The sequence below is a fragment of the Engraulis encrasicolus genome, chromosome 23, assembly GCF_034702125.1.
Source record: "Engraulis encrasicolus isolate BLACKSEA-1 chromosome 23, IST_EnEncr_1.0, whole genome shotgun sequence".
Taxonomy (NCBI): Eukaryota; Metazoa; Chordata; class Actinopteri; order Clupeiformes; family Engraulidae; genus Engraulis; species Engraulis encrasicolus.
This window is the reverse complement of record NC_085879.1, coordinates 15,706,234-15,727,564: the sequence shown is the minus strand read 5'-3', so window position 1 is coordinate 15,727,564 and position 21,331 is coordinate 15,706,234. Positions and strand designations below refer to the sequence as shown.

Genomic DNA, 21,331 nt, shown 5'->3' with positions numbered 1-21,331 from the left:
GGAGGGGTGAGCTAGTTCATTGAAACACCGGGCCGTGAAAGAGGCACCATGGCAGACAAGGCGCAGGTACAAGAGGCCATCAAAGCACAAGGAGAGGTCGTAAGGAAGCTCAAGGCAGAGAAAGCCAGCAAGGAACAGGTCAGTATTTCCCTCAGGCACAGACCCAATGCTTTTGAAGAAGTTTAGTCTGCTCTGGTGAACTGCTTTTGACAGTGGCATTCGTTAGCTAATCAAGTGCCTAGCAAGGCGCAGAGCATGGTTTGGGTTTGTGCGTTTGCGATGGATGCTTGTTGTCTAATGTGGTCAGTCTGACAGCTATTTGTATTGCTTGCAAATTATATTTGACTGTCGACATGCTTCGGTTATTATTGTGACAATACGTACACCAACATTTGGATAGATGGGCTGTACACTAATCACTTTATCAGTTGTGTATCCGCATGGCTAACGTATGTGACAAATCAGGTAACAGTGGCCAAAGCTAACTTACGCGCATGGTCAACCTTCATTTTATAAAATACTACTGTCCCTACTAAATCCTTGTCCTCGTTAATGTTAACGAAATGCCACTGGTTTCAAGCAGCCCGTACATTGAGCGTATAGCAGCTAAATGATCGCCCAACCCATGCGTGTTGTTCAGCTACGACTACGTAGCATTAGCTGTCTGATGCAATCCCGTTGTGCTGGTTAGCTTGACGTTTCAATGGGACTGTTATGGTCGCTTGACAGCTGTCATTAAAACAGTCAGAACGTACATAATGATTTTCTTAAACACTTTGTGGAAGGGTTTTCCACACCACGAGACTATATTTATTACACCTTGCGTTTAGAGTGCAGATGGGTTGTAGGCTGTCAAATACGCTCAGGTTGCAGTGCTGAAACCCAGCAGTGGTCCAGTGTTGATGTGAGGATGCGACGCGGCATCCTTTTGGAGTTGGTGAATGCATTTGCCAACGTGACGTTGTCTGGGTTGATATTGTGATGTCTTTGTGGCTGTTTTTGGTCTTTCTTGTCACATACTTGAATTTGGCTGAATGATCTTGACTGAGGCTTCCCTCTCATGTTTTGCCCCTATGTCATGTCGCTGTGACGATGCCACACACCCCGCCTACTGTAGCGATAGGGTTGCTGATCACTTTTTTCCTGTTCTTCCTGCCCGGTGCTACGGACCCTGCCCACCACCTCCATCCATCATCAACCTCACCACCATCACCAACACCATAACCTGGACTTGCTGGTGTGACTCCAAATCGGACTGCCCTACATCACCATCATCATCTACTCTCCATTGTGGTGGTGTGATGCCAAATCTGACGAACTTCCAAACTGCTGCACTGACTGGACCCATCTCCAATAACCTGTTGTCTTTCTTCATCATGCGACTGACATCCATGGATATCTGACTGCATCGCTGGACTGGTGCCATCCCACTGAACTGAACATAATTGTCTTTTTATTTTTATACTGTATTTTTGCACTGCATTTTTTGCCAACATTATGGCTGCTTTGGGACTGACGTATGCACGCTTGTGTGCTGGTCTGAAACCTGCACGTGTCTGCTATGGACTTGTTGGCTGTCGCACTGGACTGTTGATGCACTTGACGCGGTCTCTCTCTGGGATGACCATTGAACAGGTATGATGTGACATCGACCAGCTAGCCACAATCATTAGGTGATTTAACAGATGCATTACAGCTTTAAGAAAATGAGCCATAAACTCAAAAAAGTATAATTTTAATGTACATAAGATCCACACACATTTCAGGACACCAGAGATGTCAACATTTAAAGATAGAAATAAATTCATGGTGTAAGAGCAACACCAACAGAAAAAAAGTAAAAACCCTAAATAAACTGCCACAAATTTGATCCAAACACATCAGAATTAGCTGATCGTAACACGGGTAATGTAGTCTACAGTAACCGTTGACCAGTTAGTCTGTGAAATCATCTGTTGGAAGGAACATTTACATTTTTTTTCACTCCTACCACTGACGCCTCTCTAGGAGACAAACCAAATGGCGAAGCTGTAAGGAATTGTGCTGCACATTAAAATGTTAAATGTCAATCTATATAATTGCACCAACCAATGCAATAGTTCAACTTAATCAGAAGCTAGCTTAATACAATGATTGGAGTTGACGACGGAGACAGTATTTTGCTCTACTATGGTTGACTTTCACCGACTGATTATTTTTTTTGACCCACAGATCGATGAGGAAGTTGCCAAACTGCTACAGCTGAAAGCGCAAATAGGAGATGATGGCGGAAAACACGTGTTTGTTCTCAAAACTGCCAAGGTAACTATGCCAAAGGAGACCTAATCCAGTGTTCTGAGACAACAGAACAACATACACCCCAGTGTTGATCTTTTCCAGAATAATAGTCAGATAGCTACCGGTATGTATGGTAACATATTTGGTTTATCTTTGACATGAATCAATTTTTTCTTCATCTTGCGCCATGGCAATATTTCTGTAGGACACCAATAGATACTATACAGTACATAGACAAGACTTTTCCTGCATATTTACAGTATGTTAACCATTCATCTCTGTATGGCTCTGTCTCTGTCTCTTTCTGTGTCTGTGTCTGTCTCCCTCTCCACCTCCATAGGGCACCAGGGACTATAACCCAAAGCAGATGGCCATTAGGGAGAAGGTCTTCAACACCATCATTAACTGCTTCAAGCGCCATGGAGCCGAGACCATCGACACGCCCGTCTTTGAACTCAAGGTAGCAGAGGGGACATGCAGTAGAGCAGAAACATTTTGAAAAGAATGTTGGATTTTCATCTTGTTAATTTCGGCAATCACATTTTAAGAGCAAGTACTGTTGACCAAAGGGCAGCACAGGTAGACATATGGTATGTTTTCTAAAGACATGTCTCAGTCAAATCTCTCCTCTCAAGCACATCCAGATTTAAACCGGACACAAGATCAAAACGTAGTAAACATAGTTTCAGTAAAGGAAAAGATTAATCATTAAGCTCCCTTTTAATCAATTTTATTGTAATGTGACGTTTCGGGCCATCTCATCTCCTCCTCAGTCTAAAAGCTAATTTTTCCGGAAGACAGCTGTGCTGGAATTCAACCAATGTACTTTTCATGGTTGCTTTTTATCTTTTAAGATGTGTCTCTGAAGGGTGCTGCTATCTTGTGTGTGTGTGTGTGTGTGTGTGTGTGTGTGTGTGTACGTACGTGTTTCTTCTTGTCTTCTCTAAGGAAACATTAACAGGAAAGTACGGTGAAGACTCCAAACTCATCTATGACCTGAAAGACCAAGGAGGAGAGTTGCTGTCTCTCAGATACGACCTCACTGTATCCTTCCTCTCACACAGAATGAATGACTTGCACATATTCTGTTGTTAGGTTCTCTATGAAAGGAATTGTAAAATAATTACTGTATACTGATTTTTTTTTTTTCTTGGAATGTTTTGGGGGCTTTTGAGGCCTTTATTGTGACAGGACAATGTGAGAGGAAACAGGAAATTAGCAGGAGAAAGATATGGGGTAGGGCTGGGAAATGACCCCGTCCGTACTCGAACCGGGGTCCCCATGGGCATACAAGCCTAAATGTGGGGGGCTTAGCACGCTGCGCCACAGCGCCCCCCCTGTATACTGAATTGAAACAAAGTCTATCTTTGGTTTTCCAACGTCTGACTGTCCATCTATTGCTGGTGTTCACCTTGACCTGGTACCTCAGGTGCCCTTTGCCCGTTACCTGGCCATGAACAAAATCACCAACATCAAACGCTACCACATTGCCAAGGTGTACCGCCGGGACAACCCAGCCATGACTCGCGGACGCTACCGTGAATTCTACCAATGCGTAAGTCCTGTCTTTTTCCTTTACGCCAAATGAGTGATGTATCGTTTATAATTTAACAAAAAAGAAAAAGAAGGTCCGCACACTGTTGCTGCTCCCAGTTTATTCAACACAACGTTTCGACCAATGTGGTCTTTGTCACGTGTTGGTGTAAAATGCCACTCATTTATCATTTATTTATTACAAAATGAATTAAAGATGGACTTGCCTAGCTTAAACAATTCAAAAATTTCTCCAGGATCAGTGAATTCTACTACCACTAAGCAAGTGACTAATCTTTCAAACATGATCTTGGCCAATGCAACCTGCTCAGTTTCATTAGACTTATGTGGTTCTCCATGTTTGTCCATTTCCTACTTGTGTCCCCTCACAGGATTTCGACATTGCCGGCCAGTACGACCCCATGATCCCTGATGCTGAGTGTCTCAGGATCGTCCACGAGATCCTCAGTGAGCTGGAGCTGGGGGACTTCCGCATTAAGGTGTGCGTGTGTGTGTGTGTGTGTGTGTGTGTGTGTGTGTGTGTGTGTGTGAGCGTGCATGCAATGAGGCAGAATATGAGTGCATACAAATGGGAACACTGATGATGGGTGTCAATATTATGCATTGGCTGAAATTAATGACACCAATGATATGAATGATTTTTTGTGAATACAACGCACTTATTTTAGATGGGATGGTACACAAAAGCCAGTCTGTGTCAGACTGTTTAATAATAGAAATATCTATGTGGTTCACCTTTTGCAGGTGAATGACAGGAGGATCCTGGATGGTATGTTTGCAGTGTGTGGTGTACCCGACGACAAGTTCAGAACCATCTGCTCATCCGTAGACAAACTGGACAAGGTGAGGCAAACACACACACACACACACACACACACACACACACACACACACACAGTCTCTCACAAATGCACAAGCAATCCACAAACTGCTCACACTCAAACACATACACTTTCACAGTATCATGTGGTGAAGAATAGAATGGACTGTCTTTTTTTTCACGTTACTGCAATTTGGGACTATGAGCTCCAGATAAAGTCTTTGTGTGTGTGCATATTTTCACAGATGCCATGGGAGGAGGTCAAGAATGAAATCGTAAAAGAGAAGGGACTTCCAGAGGAGGTAGCCGATCAGATTGGAGAGTACGTCAACATGCAAGGTAAGATCAGCAGCAGCAGTGCACACACACACACACACACACACACACACACAGAGACACAGACACGCACAATTTAAAACACAGGGGGAAAAAAACATCTATAAAATGGAGCTTTCATTAAATATGACATGGAGACATTTTTAATTGCCAATCTGTCTCTCCAAATGCAACCCATTTTATGATGACTAATAAAAGTACTTCTATCTTTGCGCTGACGTGTGCGTGTGCGTGTATCCACATCTGTGTGTGTGTGTGTGTTTGTGTGTGTGTTGTGAGTAGCGGGTGGCATGGCCCTGGCGGAGCAGCTGTTGCAGGACCCCAAGCTGGCCAAGAGTAAAGCAGCCTGCGCCGGCCTCACCGACATCAAACTCCTCTTCAGCTTCCTGGAGCTCTTCAAAGTCACAGACAAGGTCAGTTGTGGACCACATCGACGTTGACTGATGAACTAGAGATATTATAGACAGAGATACGTCATTCTAGTTCTTTTCCGGTATCTACTTTATGACGGGTAAATGCCCCTTTGGGAATCCTTGATTAAGACACCTTCGGAGTCCTGGGGTTGAGGATAAATGGTGTCCCCTTAGCGCTGTAGATGGCGGTAGCCCCCTTTGGAGACCCAACTTTAGCACACTCTTTTGCATTGGGTGGGCGTGTTTTGATTCCTCTTTATTATTCTACCCTCCTTGCTATGCGGTTTTCTGTTCGATATCTGGCCACGATAAAGAAGCAGGCTTGTTCAAGGGTACTGAATGTGCACTGGTCTCTTATGCTGCACTGGGAAGCACAGCAGACTAGCAATAGTGTTGCTAAACTGAAAAGAGGACTATTCCCTCTTTTCCACTGCCGGTTTTCTGGTAGGCCCAAGCCTGACACAGTGCGACTTGGCCGCCACCTTTTGCTCTTTGATTGAGCTGTGTCGTGCCCAATCGAAAAGCAAAAAGTGCCAGGCGAGTCGCGCTGTGTCGTGCTGTAGACCTATCAGAAAACCGGCAGTGGAAAAGAAGCATTTGTGTCCAGGGCTTATGTAACATTCTGTGAAGGGCTCTACTGGAAGGGAAGACCTCCAAGTCTTCCAGGAAAATAATAAAGTACTCTACTCTACTACTCAACCCATTTCTAATGTCAGAGTTTGAGGTCACTTGCCTCCTCAAGGTTGCAGACAAGGTCAGAGTCAGAGGTTACACACCACTTCAAGGCCTCTGGACTGGAGTATTGAGAATTCAAGGCTTATTTTAGAGACCACAAACGTACGTGTTGCAAATTTTGTTGTGCACATCTGTGAGATCCATCTTCTAGATTCCAACTCTGTGCACCCATCTTCCAAAGTTACATTCATGGTGGTGGTAAATCAATATTTGTGTGTGTGTGTGTGTCTGTGTCTGTGTGTGTGTGTGTGTGTGTGTGTGTGTGTGTGTGTGTCTGTGTCTGTGTGTGTAGGTGGTGTTTGATCTGTCCCTGGCACGCGGTTTGGACTACTACACGGGCGTCATCTACGAGGCCATCCTCACCCAGGCAGGCGTGGCCCCGGCCCCTGCCCCCACCCCCTCGCCACAGGAGGCCAACGGCGCAGCAGGGGACGACGGCCCAGTCAGCGTGGGCAGTGTGGCCGGGGGCGGGCGCTACGACGGGCTGGTGGGCATGTTCGACCCCAAGGGCCGCAAGGTGCCGTGCGTGGGCGTCAGTATCGGGATAGAGAGGATCTTCTCCATCATGGAGCAGAAGGCAGAGGTCAGCCATGTTGGACACACACACACACACACACACACACACACACACACACACACACACACACACACACACCTTATACATTGACACATACAAAGATCTTCACTGCACAGAGCAATAGACAGAGGTGAGATGTGTCGACACACATGCAGGTAGACACGCAGACAGGTACACATGTTCTGTGAAAAAAAGGAATTAGTACGTTAATCATACATGGATGAGACGAGATGCTTTCAACTCTTCATTACGATGGAAAATGTGATCATTTAATGTCACATTAGTTGGTCAAACCAGTCGCTCAAAGTCAAACCTGACTACTTTGTCAGTTTGCATAAGCATCCTGAATCAATTCGATCTTAAAGATTCTGCATCAGACATACCTAATCAATCAATCAAACCATGTGTCAAGACGTGTCATCAGTCAGGACGTAACACTTAATCATGTGTGTCTCCAGCTGTCGGCAGAGAAGGTCCGCACGACAGAGACACAGGTGATGGTGGCGTCCGCTCAGAAGAACCTTCTGGAGGAGAGGCTGAAACTGACCTCAGAGCTGTGGGACGCAGGAGTCAAGGTGAACGCATTTCACATTTTTTCATTCATTTATGAATGTTGAGTGTTGAGTGTTTATAGTGTACATCTGTAATCTACCAATTCCAATGTTGTACAATTTTCTGTCTTCTAATTGTGTGTATGGTCTTGTGTTTGTCTCTCAACATATGTGTCTGTGTCTGTGTGTGTGTCTCTGTGTCTCTATGTTCAATTGTGTGTGTGTGTGTGTGTGTGTGTGTGTGTGTGTGTGTGATCAGGCGGAGGTGATGTACAAGCGCAACCCTAAGCTGCTGAGCCAGCTGCAGCACTGTGAGGACACGGGCATCCCCCTGGTGGCCATCCTGGGGGAGCAGGAGCTGAAGGACGGGGTTGTCAAGCTCAGGACCGTCGCCACCAGAGAGGAGGTACGTTTTTTTAAACCAAATATCACAATCATTATAACAATCATATAATATAATAACAATCAAAATCATAATAATCATCATTATATAGTAATGATCTACCACTGAGCGCTCTGGTACTTGATTGTGAATCGCTGATTGGGCGTTACAAGCGTTGGTAAATTGGCCGTAAACAAACTCCATTCCAAACGAAGATTGTATGTGCGCCTCAGTTTAACACTTGCGTCTAAAGCTGGGCTTACACTGTGCGACTTTTGCCCCGATTTTGCCCCGATTTGGCACTCGCATGACTTTTTGGGAGTCGGGCCGATTTCTTGTTGTATCGCAGGTCAATCGTGAGTCTCGCATCGTGCATTGTACATTGGGTAACGACAAACGATTTTGCCTCACAATCGTGCAATCGCAGGGTTGCAAGAAAATCAAAACTGTTTGAAATCCTGGTTGTGCCTCGTGACTAAATCGCACTGTTACAGCAGTTCTATGACCTGATTTGACACTACACATGCACAAGTTAATAGGGCCGTGCGATTTGCACTTGATCGCGTCCTCATCTCCACCTCAGGTGCGCATGTTCCCTCCTCTGCAGCCCCGGGAAACGCGTGTGTCGTGTCGCACAGTCGGACCATTCTGCTCGCATCCGACCGTCGGCTCGTATAGTGTGAGGACGTGAGTCGTGAGATATGAAATCACAAAATTTCCTCGCGCAGTGTGAGCAGGAGCTTCATAACCACGACTGAAAAAATCGCACAGTGTATGCCCGGCTTTAGTTGATGGCAAGAATCTTCCCCAACTCGCCCAAAACATACAATGTAATGGGAACCCAATTTTATGGCCCCCCTTTCCCTGGGCCCTCAACATCTGAGCTCACCACCCGCTGTCCACTTCCCTGATCATAACTGTAAAGATGATCATAATAGCCATAATAATAAACCTCATCACAACAAGTTTACAATGTGTATAATGATAATAGTAAACAATGATGTGGATGTTAGTAATGATTATGATTGTTGGTTATATGATTAAACCTTTTTTTCTGGAATAGTGACTAGCTCACCCACTTCAGTAGATATTATTTTATATACCCCATCTCTTTTTTTTAACGATGAAATGTAAAATATATGTAAAATATCATCCATTTCTTTACTAAGTAAGTAATTGTCATTATTTTTAAACTCTGTTTGTCTTCGTTGGCAGATGGATGTGTCCAGAGCTGACCTGGTGGAGGAGATCAGGAAGAGGACCTCACAGTCTTAAAACCACCACACATCATCTAAAAACCGGCCAAACACACCCAAGACTGAATTACGTCCTATCTACCACCACTCTCTACCATCTACACACGCGCGCACACACACACACACACACACACACACACACACACACACACACACACACACACACACACACACACACACACACACACACACACTGTCAGACTTTATTACCTCACTTGGACTTTGTGTGGGTACACTACACACTTTTCATTTTGCCCCAGTCATCTGTTGCATACGTTCAGATAAAGGAATGATGTGGACCTATCAAAAAATGTATTTGCTGCCTACAAAGCATGACGGACCGGACCCACCCTCAACGTGCATTGGGATCAGTGGATTTGGGACAGCTCCTACTAGCTGTTAAAGACAAAAGGCAAATTATGCTTCTCATACTGTTTCAGTTCTGTTTCCATGGTCCAATGAAGAGTATGTAATGCAACTGTAAAAAAATAAAGATGCCCACATGTAATGATCTGTTTTTCTGCTGTGTTTACTTATCATTGAGCACCTTTGGCCTATACTACAAAACTGGTTCAGGATAAGTTTAGGTTAGGTTAAGAGGTAAATCATCTAATACAAGAGCGTTTTTAAGAAAATGAGGACTCCAGGCTCTTCTATTAGATGATTTACGTCTGAACTTAACCTTAACTTATCCTGAACCAGCTTTGGTAGTATAGGCCCCTGGGGGTATAACCTTCATTTCCAAGAAGATAACCCTGTATTAGTTAACCTGCATGACGTGGTAAACCTGCTAATATATACAAGCTACTGTATATGCTAATAACCCACATGCGTCATTTAGTTAAGAAAACTGAGGATTCTGTACTGTTTTTTATTAGATGATTTACCAAGTCACGGTCAACTTAACATGGTTTTCTACTAATCCAGGTTATTGGAATACTCCCCTCATCATATTTCTTTCTCTTTTTTATTTGTTAATGTGGTGTTGTTTGTTTTTGTGTCTTAATACCAGGAAGTCCTTCTCCCTGGACTACTGCCTCACTGCCAAACTGCCTCAGGTATAGCGGAATAGTTCAGACTTCATTCAACATCACTGAATCCATTCAGTCAGTCTTCAGTTATGTCACTATCATAGTGTCTAGATTAGCACAAATCATTGTATTGAATGAGCATGATGGCAGAAAATCCATCCAAGACCCAACTCTTGTTATCTGCAAAGGCAATTGTCACAGTTCTTAAGATAGACTGAATGGATTAAAAAATGGCGATCCTCAAAATGCAATTGCAACTTCGACTTTGTCTGCAAACCACAGACACTAGTAGAGGATATTACCGTCACAAACGGGCAGACTCGTTACATGGTGGAAGCACCAAAATTGGCATTGATCAACCTTGGGGTGTATCTCCTCACTCCAGAAGTGGTGGCCCAAATGTGAAGTTCATTAAGATCATTCCACAAATCCAAAATGGTCATTGTTATTGTGTAGGGCTGCCCATACAACGTTGTGTCATATCTACTGTTATGCAAAAACTATAGCCTTAATTGTAGTCATAGGTTTACATAATCCAAGAATCCATTTCTGATGGTAATTTGTGAATCTGACCATTTGTTTTGTCAGAAAATCCAAGGAAAAGAGAGTGGGTGTGTTTTGGATAAGATCAGAACACAGTATTTGGTTGCAGTTGTCATTTGCATATATCACATATTCATCAAATAGGCCTATATATACACAGTATATCAAATTCTGTCCTTTAGAGAAATGTAGTCGTTAAACTTTAGACTGTATCAGGGCATGTCTGGAACATACAGAGGAAGAATGAACCCTGGAGCTTTGGCCTCTTTCCTCTCCGGTTTTCTATCTTCTTTTTCACCTTCTTTGCCCTTTTTCCCTCGCCTTCTCCTCGCTCTTTCTCTGTGCCTTCTCCGCTAGCCTACGACCCTCCTTTTCTCAGCTGCTTTGAGGAAAATCAGTGCAAAAACTGAAGGATCTTGTTTACTGCAGCGAGGGACCGTAAAAAGAATTCTCTGAAGAACCAAGCGAGGCGTTTCGTCCAGAGATGCTCCATTGCTGCTCATATTGCTGCCTTAAGAGAAGCTCTTCGCAGCTGGCACTGACAGCTCGATAGGTAGATTGATAGATAGCCAAGGTTTTTGAAAGGTTCCTCAGAGAAAACAATTAGGGGTTCCATCAGAGTGCTGAACTTAAGAATCCCTGCAGGATCTTTGGAGAACCTGTGCTCGGGGAATCACTTAAAGTTATCTGAGAAACCTGTTTTTTTTTTTTTTTTAAAAAAAAGCTCCTCTGAAAACCCCAAGAATTCACTCTAAAAGTTCTCTGAAGTTTAGTTTTAGACATGTTCTTGTTAATGCTAGGATTATTAGGCATGTGCAGTATTAAATTGACCAGTAAATAAACATGAACATGGTTTTCAATATTTTATTTTGGAGGAGAGGGATTAGCAGCTAAAACGAAAATCATTTTACAAAATAAAATTAATGTACAACACATAATAAATATATTTACACACTGTATATTACATATGTTTATAACAGCAGTTCAACGGTATCCAACCCCTTCTTTACTTTTTTGCATATTCACAAAATTGTGACGTCATAGTCACGGTTTGATAAACAGTTTTGCTTAAGCAAAATAAAAACCAATGCCATCAATATAAATAAAACTAAGGTAACTAAATCTCACACGCCATCACATAAAGCCAAGGAAACAAAAACATTTATTCAATGATGACATGCTATGGATCTCTTCATCAGAAGCATATTGGCCTGCATCTCTGCCTGAACGTCGGCCTCAGTCTCCCTGTGGTCCATCGCCCTCACCTTCAGATGCCCCGTCAACCTCTCTCACAGTCACCGCCTCGGCAAGCTTTGCCACCACCTCCCCCATCTGTTTGTTGGTCAGACGTATCCAGCACTCACCATCACTGCTTTCTTTGTCACCGTGGTCATCTGCATCCTCATTCCTCCCCACAGACTCCCCAAGCTTTGGCGCCATCTCCTCCGTCTGGTCCTTGGTAACCAGCTTCCTTTGCATGGCCGAGCCTGCAGATGTAACACGCATGGGTCATTTACCATTAGAAATAGTGACGCACGCACTAAAGCAAACATTGACAAAAAATATTTTGGCTCATTATTTTGAACAGTGATTTTGAATGGGACAATTGAAATGTATTATTAAATGTGCCTCATTAAAAAGTCCAAGGCACTCCTCCAAAGCTGTTCTCAGATGCTTTCTTAAATTATTGAATGAAAAGACGGTAAAATAAGAGAAGTAAATTAGTAAAATAAGAATTGTTTTTCAAGGTTTTATGTTTATTTATGTTTTATTTTATTATTATTTTTACCTTATGTTTTATCTTAATGTTTTAAATGTTTTTTTTTTTACTCTAATTCATTTCCCTGTTTTCCTTTCATTTACATTTGTTAACTTTGTGAAGCACATTGAGTTGCACCTGTGTATGAAATGCGCTATATAAATAAACTTGCCTTGCCTTGCCTTGCCTTATCCAAAAATGTTAAAAAGCCTTTATTCAAACATGGCTATTTTTACGTAAAAAAAAAAAAATGAGGGCAGAGACCCTCGTGTAACGGCGCAGAGCCTTCTTCAGGGTACTGCTCAAACAGGGTTGCCTATATGAAATAGATTTCCTAGTCCCATGTTATACCAGCGGATTGACAATGAAATAAAACGAACAGTGATCTGCTCAACATTCTAGCTATTGGGTTGAACTGTTATCCATCAAACTTGTGGAAAGTGGCTTATCCAGCACTCACCATCACTACTTTCGTCACCCTCATAGTCATCCCCAGTCTTCATTTCCTTGTTGCCTTTGCCGTCTTCGTCCCCTCCTCTCCCTTTTCCGTCCGCAACTCTGTCTCCTTCGTCCTCTCCTCTGTCTTCTCTGTCCCCTCCTTCGTCCTCTCCTCTGTCTTCTTCATCCTCTCCTCTGTCTTTTCCATCCTCTGCTCTGTCTTCTTCTACCTCCTCTCCTCTGTTTTCTTCTTCTTCCTCTCCTCGGTCTTCTCCGTCCTTTCCTCCATCCTCTTCTCCTCCTTTGTCTTCTTCTATGTCCTCTCCTCTGCCGTCTTTGATGTCTCCATCCTCTCCTCTCTCTTTTCCGTTCCCTGCTATGCGTTTTCCATCCTCTACTCTGTCTTCTTTGTCCTCTTCTCTGTCTTCTCCATCCTCTGCTCTGTCTTTTCCATCCTCTCCCCTGTGTCCTTCGTCCCCTCCGCTGCCTTTTTCATCTCCTCTGTCTTCTTCTTCTTCTTCATCCTCTTCTCTGTGTTCTCCGTCTTCTCCTCTGTCTTTTCCATCCTCTCCTCTGTCCTCTCCTCCATCTTCTCCTCCTCTGTCTTTTCTGTCCTCTCCCCCATCTTCTTCTCCATCCTCTGCTGGGTCTTTTACACACTCTCCCCTGAGTCCTTTGTCCCCTCCTCTATCTTTTTCTTCATCCTCTCCTCTGTCTTTTCCATCCCCTCCTCCATCTTTTTCTCCTCCTCTGTCTTTTCCATCCCTTCCTCCATCATTTCCTCCTCTGTCTTTTCCATCTCCTCCTCCATCTTTTTCTCCTCCTCTGTCTTTTCCATCCCCTCCTCCATCATTTCCTCCTCCTCCGTCTTTTCCATCTCCTCCTCCATCTTTTTCTCCTCCTCTGTCTTTTCCATCCCCTCCTCCATCATTTCCTCCTCCTCTGTCTTTTCCATCCCCTCCTCCATCTTTTTCTCCTCCTCTGTCTTTTCCATCCCCTCCTCTATCTTTTTCTCCTCCTCTGTCTTTTCCGTCCTCTCCTGTGTTTTCTGCATCCTCTCCTCTGTGTTCTTCCTCCTTTCCTCCATAGTCTTCTCCTCCTGTGTCTTTTCTGTCCTCTCCTCTGCCTTTTTCTCCGTCCTCTTCTTCATCACTTAGAGGCACACTCCTTTCTTCAGCTAACCTGATGGCCATGGCGTCCAAAAAGTCCTCCACTCTGACGACGGGTTGGAAGGAGTGCGGAGTGTGGTGTCTCAGTAACCGCAGGGCACGCCAGCCGAAATTGAAATTTCGCACCACCCTATGGAGCGTACATGCACACAGTATGTAATCTAGGTATAAAAGCAAACAGGTCACAAATCCTTCCTCTACAAATCCAGGGAGCCCAAGTTATGCCCCTCCATAGTGCCTAAGATCCTAAAAACATTGAATGGAAGTCTAGCAAATGTCTCTCCATCATCTCCTGCTCACTGTGTTTTCTGGATCTTAAGCCCTATAGATGGGTGTGACTGCCTGCACACAAATGATTGCAAACACATTTTTTTATGTAGTACATAAGAACTTTTACATACTTGTCTTCATCTTGTACCTTGTTGGCTGGATCTGCTTGCTCAATGGCCTTTTGGAAAAATTGTCTTAGAGACGGCGTAACATTTCTGAGGAATACAAAAGGCTAATTGTTGAAATGTTGGCTATGGTGCACATTGGCATGGCAAAGGAATGGTGCATGACAAGGTAAAATGACTGGAGGATATCGTACCGATCTTTGGATCTGCACGCTTCCAAGTTGTCAGGACTGAGGTCCCACAATTTCCTAAGTTCTGCACTACAATAACAAAGAAAACACCCAACATTTGTTTAATGTGGCTGAAGGGAGGGGGGATATAATAAATGATCTGAAAGATTAAGCTCGGAATGACAGAAGATACATATCGATTATCTATGAGGTACGGGTGAATATACAGCAACATGGAAAAACAAAAACAACGAAGCAGGAGGATCTTACTTTCCCTTTAACACGTTGCTGCGGGGACCCTGTCCCAGGAAGTCCTTTGGTGTGGTCCTCCTCCTCAATGGCCAGGTGGGCTTGATGTCTGTGGGTCTGAAAGAGGATACTATATATTTAAAGCTGTACAACTGCCTATACAGCTGTGCTAAAGGAGTAGTCAGGGCAGCCATCGCTCAAAGGTGAGAGCGATGACCTGTAGATTGGGGGGTTGCAGGATCCGATCCCACCCTATCCAGCACCTTCATCTATGGCTGAGGTGCCCTTGAGCAAGGCACCTAACCCCAGGGACCCACTAGTTTGACGCCCTCTCGTGACTTCACATGGTAATCAAACATTTCAAACAAGCGATTTAAGGTTAGGGTTAGGTTTAGGGTTAAGGTTAGGGTTAGGTTTAGGGTTAGGTTTAGGGTTAGGTTTAGGGTTAAGGTTAGGGTTAGGGTTAGGTTTAGGGTCGTATGACGTAAGCGGTAAGTACCGAAAGGGCGTCGAACTAGTGAGTCCCCATAACCCCACATTGCTCAAGGCCCTGTTACCAATTCCCTGTACCTAAATAACTTCAAGTCGCTTTGGATAAAGGCTAAGTCCTAAGTGTAAAGTAATGTAGTGTGTAGTGAAATCTACTTGAGCGAGTTTCCAGCCTGGCTTGGACCCTACATCATGCTATGGTTTTCTGCATTGGTTTATATTTAGTGAAATTTAATTCCTTACTCTTTAATTTATTCATTAAATGGGCGACCACATCCACACGTACAGTTCATATCATTTTTTTTATACGACTCTGTTGCCTTTTCCTACTTTTAGTGAAGCTCCAAATGTTTAAAGTTGCCCAACTGCAGAAATAGGGAAGTTTCTGTTCATACCTCGCCTTAGTGATGGGGCAGCCCTCATTTTTCCATATACTCCAGCGCTCTTCCTTTTTGAGGATGCGCTGAAAACAATCCAACAACAAGTGGGTGATTTGAGAACACTTTTGTGCAAAGGAATGCAAATAGACACAGAGAAGGTTTGTTTTTAACTTACTTCTACCATAGCAGCAAACTTGTCTCCCTGAGGTGGTGTCTCTTTAAGCAACTGATAACATGGCACAGAAACACTTACAGCACAGGTTAATTCAGTAATAATAACAACTAATAGTAATGATAATAATAATAATAATAATGATAATAAATAATAAAAACACACCTCATACACTAGTTTCGTGGTCTTTTCTATCCATGTGCTCTGATCGTCATTCAAAACACAGTTGAAGCTGCAGCAGAAATGTAAATAATCAATAATACTTAGTAGCATCAGCTGAAACTTCCACAGCTTATCTTTACCTTTCTTTGTTGGTCTTTCGTTAGTTTATTTATGGCAGTGAGAGATTTGACAGGAAACGAATGGGAGAATTCGAACACGGATCCCCAGCGTAGCAGCAGCCCAGTGCCCTACCATCAGAGCCACAGTCGGGCCCACAGCTTACCTTTTGAACTTCACTTGACCTTTGAGGTACTGGAACAGAATCAGGTACTGCACAAGGATCCGTCGTCTGAATTTGCTGCCACTAACCTCAAAGTCCATTGGCTGTGGAAATGGCAAGATGGAAATCCATGAAGCCTTCATACCGAATCTATATACACTCATGCCAATGCCAACTGATGAGCCCTCAAAACATTATATAGTGGGCCTAACTTTCAATTAATCAATGTTTCAATTACTTTTTTCCCCAATGAGTTCTTGAGGAAATATCAGATAACATTAACCCAGTTCCAATTTTCCTGATTTTGAATGAAATTTAATTTTACATTTTTTTTAAAAAATGCATTTAAATCGCGTTTAGGAAAATAGCTCTTCATTTTTTTCTACTACTGCCAGGATTAATGCATGTTAAAGTCCACCAACCATCTCTCTGGTGAGACATGTGGCAAAGAAAGCATCCTCTCCAACAAGTGTCAGCTCCTTTTCTGTTGCCTGAGACTCATACACTTTGGAGCTTTTAAACTCAGCTAGTGTCTCCTCAGAGTCCTACGGCAAAGAGAAAAAGAATGATGCCAGCATGAAATTGTTAGCAATTACAATTCACAAACTTTACAGACATTAAACAACACTTTAATCATGCCAGCTACCGGCAGTTTCTCAAGAATGGCCTCCCAATAACCATCCAAGATTATCTTTTTTGAAAGCCATCCTTGTATCCATTTCAGATTTTGGATGGGTACATGAAGAATACCTTTAGGAATGTTGACCATCCAGCCTCATCATAACATTGCACAGGGTCTCGAAAGAAGCTTTGAAGAGTGTGGATTTTTCTGTGGAGGTTTTGATAGGTGGGCTCTGAACTGCAAAAACAATACATTCCAGTCATTACATTAACATCTTATTACCTATTGCAAATCAGTGTGGATTTTGCAAGTACATCACTGTGAACCCACAAAGAACTGTTAAAACTAATTTCACCAAGATGCTTACTAAGAATATTAGTGTTGCAACTCCCATGATCACCAGAACTAGTTTGAAGTCTCTGTCTCTTTACCACCAGGGCCGGGATTAATGCATAGGCTTGATATGGCTGCAGCCCCCCAATTGAAATTGAAAACTGTGTGTGCCATGATGTCAGGCAGAGTTCATAAATCTTATTAACATTCATTAACGTTCTTGTACACAGTTATGTTGTCCTTCATTTGCTCTGAATTATGACGCTGTGTATCCAATTTCACTTTGTCTTGCAATTCACCTTGCATGGTGGCCTACAGCAACATACAGCCCCAAGCCACCTTGTTACGGCCCTGATTACCAACATTTGTTTTGGCCACCAACAATGTCTTTTCTGTGAAAAAAAAATAGTGTGTCCCAATACTTTTGAGAGTGAAGGGAAGTGCTTAAAATACCATTTAAAAAAAAACCCTAAATGCCCCCCCCCCCCAACAAACAAACAAACAAACAAACACACACACACACACACACACACACACAAGCGTCCAAAGTTACCATGGGGCGACTTCATCCTCATCTTCCATCTCACCCTCTTCTTTGCCATTCTCCTTTTCCTCAGTATTCTGAGTGACAGAGGAAGGGGAAAAATGTGTTCACCTATCTAAAAAAACACAGGAATCAAAGGCTGAGAGTCAAAACCACATGGAATTTCCACTCTTCCAAAGCCGCCATGATACATACCTGTTGGCCAGATGTGCTCTGTATCTCAATTTCACTAAAAAGGGTAAGATTTTCAGGATTAAACTCGCTCTGCAAATTGAGACCTGTAAAGCAAAATGAGCAATAAACTTCAGAGCAATGGCAATCTTCAGCCCAACTCTTCCCATATGCTGAAAATATTCACACAAACAGTAGATAAATGGAAACAACCGCTCAGGATACTCACTCCTGCAAGTATTCACACTGAGTATAATCATAACACAAATATGAAGATGGAGTTACCTGATTTCTCAGACCAGTGGAATACCCCTGCTAGAAAGAGTTGGATTCGACAGCGGAGGGCAGTGTGTTGGGACTTGGAGAGTCTTCTCAGCAGATCTAAATAAAACACAATTCTTATGAGGTAAACTTTGCAAGGCCAGTACTCACTGCCACCAATGTAACTATATGGCTAGAAGTATGAGAAATGGAACCCTTTAATCCATGGTCACATGAATTTAAAGTATGTAGGGGTTACACACATTAAAGAAACATTACCGTTGCACATTCTTAGCAAGTAGTTCTTCCCAGCTGAGTAGAAGGCACTCTGTCGATATAGAAAGAATTATTCAAGAAGTACAACACAATATTCAGTTTAAACTGTGTTTTACTGGACAGGAATAAACCTACCGACTTCCACGTAGAAACATTTCCCTCCATAAACGAAAAGACTTTGTCACACTGCTCCAGGGAGGAACAGTCCAGCAAGTCTGCCATTAGCAGGAAAGGTGCAGTCACTGAGCATAGTCCTGCGTGAGGATTAGCAGTGGTGGAAAGACTGCATTAATAAAGGAAAAGTCCTGCAAGTCTTCTGACTTTTATTTGCAACCTGTCAACCTGTCTGAAGGTGTGTGGTCATTTGGACTAGCTGCAGGGGTCATTAAATTGGCTGAAGCGAATCTGTGATAGGGTTTTGGCCTTTCTGAACAGAGTGTCCACCACTAAAAGTTATAAAAGCTGTTTGGTCTTTACCAGCCCCTCTTTGGGGTTCCTTTGAGAGCAAGACAGGGTGCATTCCAACATGCACACTCCCATCCTCCCCTTCTGCTTGTGGCCTCACCCCGCCTCCTGGCCCCACCTCCGTGGAGAAAACAATGACGTTTCCCAGCTGTCAGCCAATAGCCACAATAACTTTTGGGGGACTGAGATATTTAATTAATTTTCTGTTGTCAGTGACATCATCATGAGGTCACAAGCAGGCAAGTGAGCAAGGGAGGATGGAAGTCTGCAGATTGGAATTGCCTGATAAAGAAGTGGCCTGACCTCCAACTGACCTTTGATGACTCCATCAATGCTCAGAGAAATCAATGACAGGGACTGATTTGACTGTACAGTCTGCAATACAAAACAATACGAAGCAAACAAAATGTTACACAGGATAGGCCATTAGGCAAAGGGCGAGAAAGACTTCAGTAGTTGATAGTCTGAAAGCAGACTGACTATCCATTGGATCAACTTACAATCTGTCGTTGAAGGCATTCCCGCAATGCTTGGTCGACGGAGCTTTTCTTTTCCCTTTCACTTGAAGTTTAAATACAGAACATGTTTGACCACATGGTGATATCCATATCCATCTGATAGTGGTTCATTGAAAAATGCATAAAGGATTGTCTCATAGATCTATCTATGCCAGATATATCAAACTCAGGGCCAGGGGCCAAATCTAAAAAAAACAAATCCGTCACAGAATAATGAGTGCCCATGCAATTAGTTCACACTCACATGCAACACAATATGTGCTGGCACATGAACTGGCCGTATATGATGGGAAAGATTGTGTGTGAAATTGGCCTGTGTTCACATACAATTTTAGTCAATTTCTTTAAAATATTGAATTCGGCCCGCGATTTTGTTCCAGATCTTGATCTCTGATCTATTCTGTCTATAGCACTTACTCTCCAGGGAGGTTACTGAAGGCCGTTGTTAGTGCCTCGGTATTCATGGCTTCCAGTGCGATTTTAATAGCAGCCTGTAAACAGAAGGAAACTTTACATTAGGCAAACCTAGGCAGTGACCAAATCTTCTCTCAATACATGGGTTATGTTATGAGGAGGGGCGCGACACTGGCAGCTGACCACGTGAGCTAATTTTTTGACCGACAGCAGTTTCCAACAATCAGAGGTTGAGTTGAGCAGAGAAAGGTTCGCGCAGTCAGGTTAAAACTTAAATTTATAACCCATGTATAAGGGCTCCCAGCTGTCACAATAGCCGTGGGAAACACAAAAAATCCTGAACTTAATTTGTCATACGTCTTTAAATGTTTAAATGCTTTATAGAGGGGGCAAATATAACCCTGCACACTCACCACAAGAGAACGTAAATGTTTGCTTAGATAAATTACTATAAAATGCTTAATATTAAATTGGTTCATCCTGATATTTTCCTAGGCCTATATATACATGGGTTCTCATTTTTTGTTTTCCCCTGGCTGCTAGACTCTGGGTGCGCACAACTCAAACTCTGATTGTTGGAAACTGCTGACAGTCAAAAAATGAGCTCTGTTGGTTGGCTGCCAGTGTCTTGCCCCTCCTCACAACACCGTGTTTATAAACAAAACAAAACATGTATACTCCTAACATGCCAATTAGGGGTGACCTAATCGGTCCCCCCACCTGCCTTTGTGTAAGTTTTTAAAGAATGACTTTTGAGGGCCCCATGTTTATATTTTGCCTTGGGCCCCAAAATAGATCCACCCCTCGCATAACATTAGAAGATTGTTACCAACCCTTGCCCTATTACTGCACAGTCCTACTTAAAGAACAAAAAAGTTAAGAACATGAAAAGTTGCAGAAAAATTCTTCCCTAGCTTGCTGACATAAATTAGACTAAACAAGCCAATTGCAAGCCGGGTTAGGCCTACAGGTTCAGCCAAGTACTGTTGAATGTATGGTGTTTCCCATGCCTCTTAGTGCTACACTGGCAAAATGTGCCTAACCCAGTTGTCCAACCAGACAGGTAGCAAAGATGTGATAATCATTCAGTAATTCATTGGGGGGTGGGGTTGGGACAAAGACATTTTTATTTTACACAATAGAAATGGCTTATGCAGTGAGTGTAAATACACTGGCTTTCCAGGAACAAACCTTCAAATCACTGTGTTCCCTCTGGTTCATTTTTGTGGCACGAGGATTTGGCGTGTGGAATCATGAGGTAAGTATCCGGTTTATCTCCTGGATCTAAGGCCTTCGACCGTGCAAGAATAAGGGTGTCGTTTATGATTTTCTGTTTTGGCCAGGCTTTGCTGTTCGCTTTGAATGACACTTCAAATGTTTTTTTTTTTTAAACAAGAGGGGGACAAACCCTTGGTCCAACCAGTTCAATGAACAAGCTGATCCTAATTACCATATCCTTTAAGTGAGGTTGATGAGATAATGAGTGAAATCACCTGTGTAGAGAGCACAGGCAGAAGGAAAACCTAAGTAGGACTTTTTCTCTCTCATTTCTTTCACCCCTGAAATACCACCATTTTCACGAATAAAAC

The 21,331-nt window shown here is 43.1% G+C and overlaps 2 protein-coding genes and 1 long non-coding RNA gene across 4 annotated transcripts; 1 reads left to right on the top strand and 2 right to left on the bottom strand.

The window, feature by feature from the left end:
- The first annotated feature begins 2 nt into the window (after positions 1-2).
- On the top strand, positions 3-9,412 carry hars (histidyl-tRNA synthetase). 2 transcript variants are annotated; one of them, XM_063189820.1, is made up of 14 exons: positions 38-138; positions 1,118-1,635; positions 2,212-2,301; positions 2,618-2,737; positions 3,226-3,321; positions 3,707-3,832; positions 4,203-4,310; positions 4,576-4,674; positions 4,897-4,990; positions 5,270-5,400; positions 6,428-6,718; positions 7,171-7,287; positions 7,523-7,669; positions 8,861-9,412. In XM_063189820.1, the coding sequence occupies exons 2-14, from the start codon at positions 1,498-1,500 to the stop codon at positions 8,918-8,920; spliced, it is 1,617 nt and encodes a 538-aa protein (XP_063045890.1). In that variant the 5' UTR covers positions 38-138; positions 1,118-1,497; the 3' UTR covers positions 8,921-9,412. The 2 variants fall into 2 exon arrangements, with proteins under 2 accessions (XP_063045891.1, XP_063045890.1); XM_063189821.1 differs by lacking the exon at positions 1,118-1,635 and having other exon boundaries at positions 3-138.
- A 1,913-nt stretch (positions 9,413-11,325) lies between these two features.
- LOC134440660 (uncharacterized) lies at positions 11,326-21,061 on the bottom strand. Its single transcript, XM_063190785.1, has 16 exons — positions 20,934-21,061; positions 19,746-19,819; positions 19,311-19,371; positions 19,125-19,185; positions 18,481-18,599; positions 18,329-18,397; positions 16,561-16,683; positions 16,142-16,242; positions 15,862-15,928; positions 15,700-15,750; positions 15,540-15,607; positions 14,677-14,772; positions 14,431-14,496; positions 14,243-14,326; positions 12,695-13,971; positions 11,326-11,962 (listed from the first exon to the last, which is right to left on the bottom strand). Exons 1-16 carry the CDS (start codon positions 20,961-20,963, stop codon positions 11,712-11,714), a joined length of 2,598 nt encoding a protein of 865 aa, XP_063046855.1. The 5' UTR covers positions 20,964-21,061; the 3' UTR covers positions 11,326-11,711.
- On the bottom strand, positions 16,903-17,906 carry LOC134440705 (uncharacterized). Its single transcript, XR_010033004.1, has 3 exons — positions 17,833-17,906; positions 17,647-17,714; positions 16,903-16,997 (listed from the first exon to the last, which is right to left on the bottom strand). It is a non-coding gene; the product is annotated as an uncharacterized LOC134440705 (long non-coding RNA).
- Positions 21,062-21,331: the final 270 nt, after the last annotated feature.

What these genes read in the sequence shown, in the direction of transcription:
- hars (XM_063189820.1), top strand. Translation starts at nt 1,498, where the DNA reads ATGGCTGCTTTGGGACTGACGTATGCACGCTTGTGTGCTGGTCTGAAA. An exon ending in TGGGGGACTTCCGCATTAAG is followed by an intron (nt 4,311 to 4,575) that starts GTGTGCGTGTGT and finishes CACCTTTTGCAG; the next exon opens with GTGAATGACAGGAGGATCCT. An exon ending in AGAGTACGTCAACATGCAAG is followed by an intron (nt 4,991 to 5,269) that starts GTAAGATCAGCA and finishes TGTTGTGAGTAG; the next exon opens with CGGGTGGCATGGCCCTGGCG.
- LOC134440660 (XM_063190785.1), bottom strand. Translation starts at nt 20,963, where the DNA reads ATGAACCAGAGGGAACACAGTGATTTGAAG. An exon ending in GGTCAAGTGAAGTTCAAAAG is followed by an intron (nt 15,929 to 16,141) that starts GTAAGCTGTGGG and finishes TTTCTGCTGCAG; the next exon opens with CTTCAACTGTGTTTTGAATG. An exon ending in TGCCCCATCACTAAGGCGAG is followed by an intron (nt 14,773 to 15,539) that starts GTATGAACAGAA and finishes ATCCTCTTTCAG; the next exon opens with ACCCACAGACATCAAGCCCA.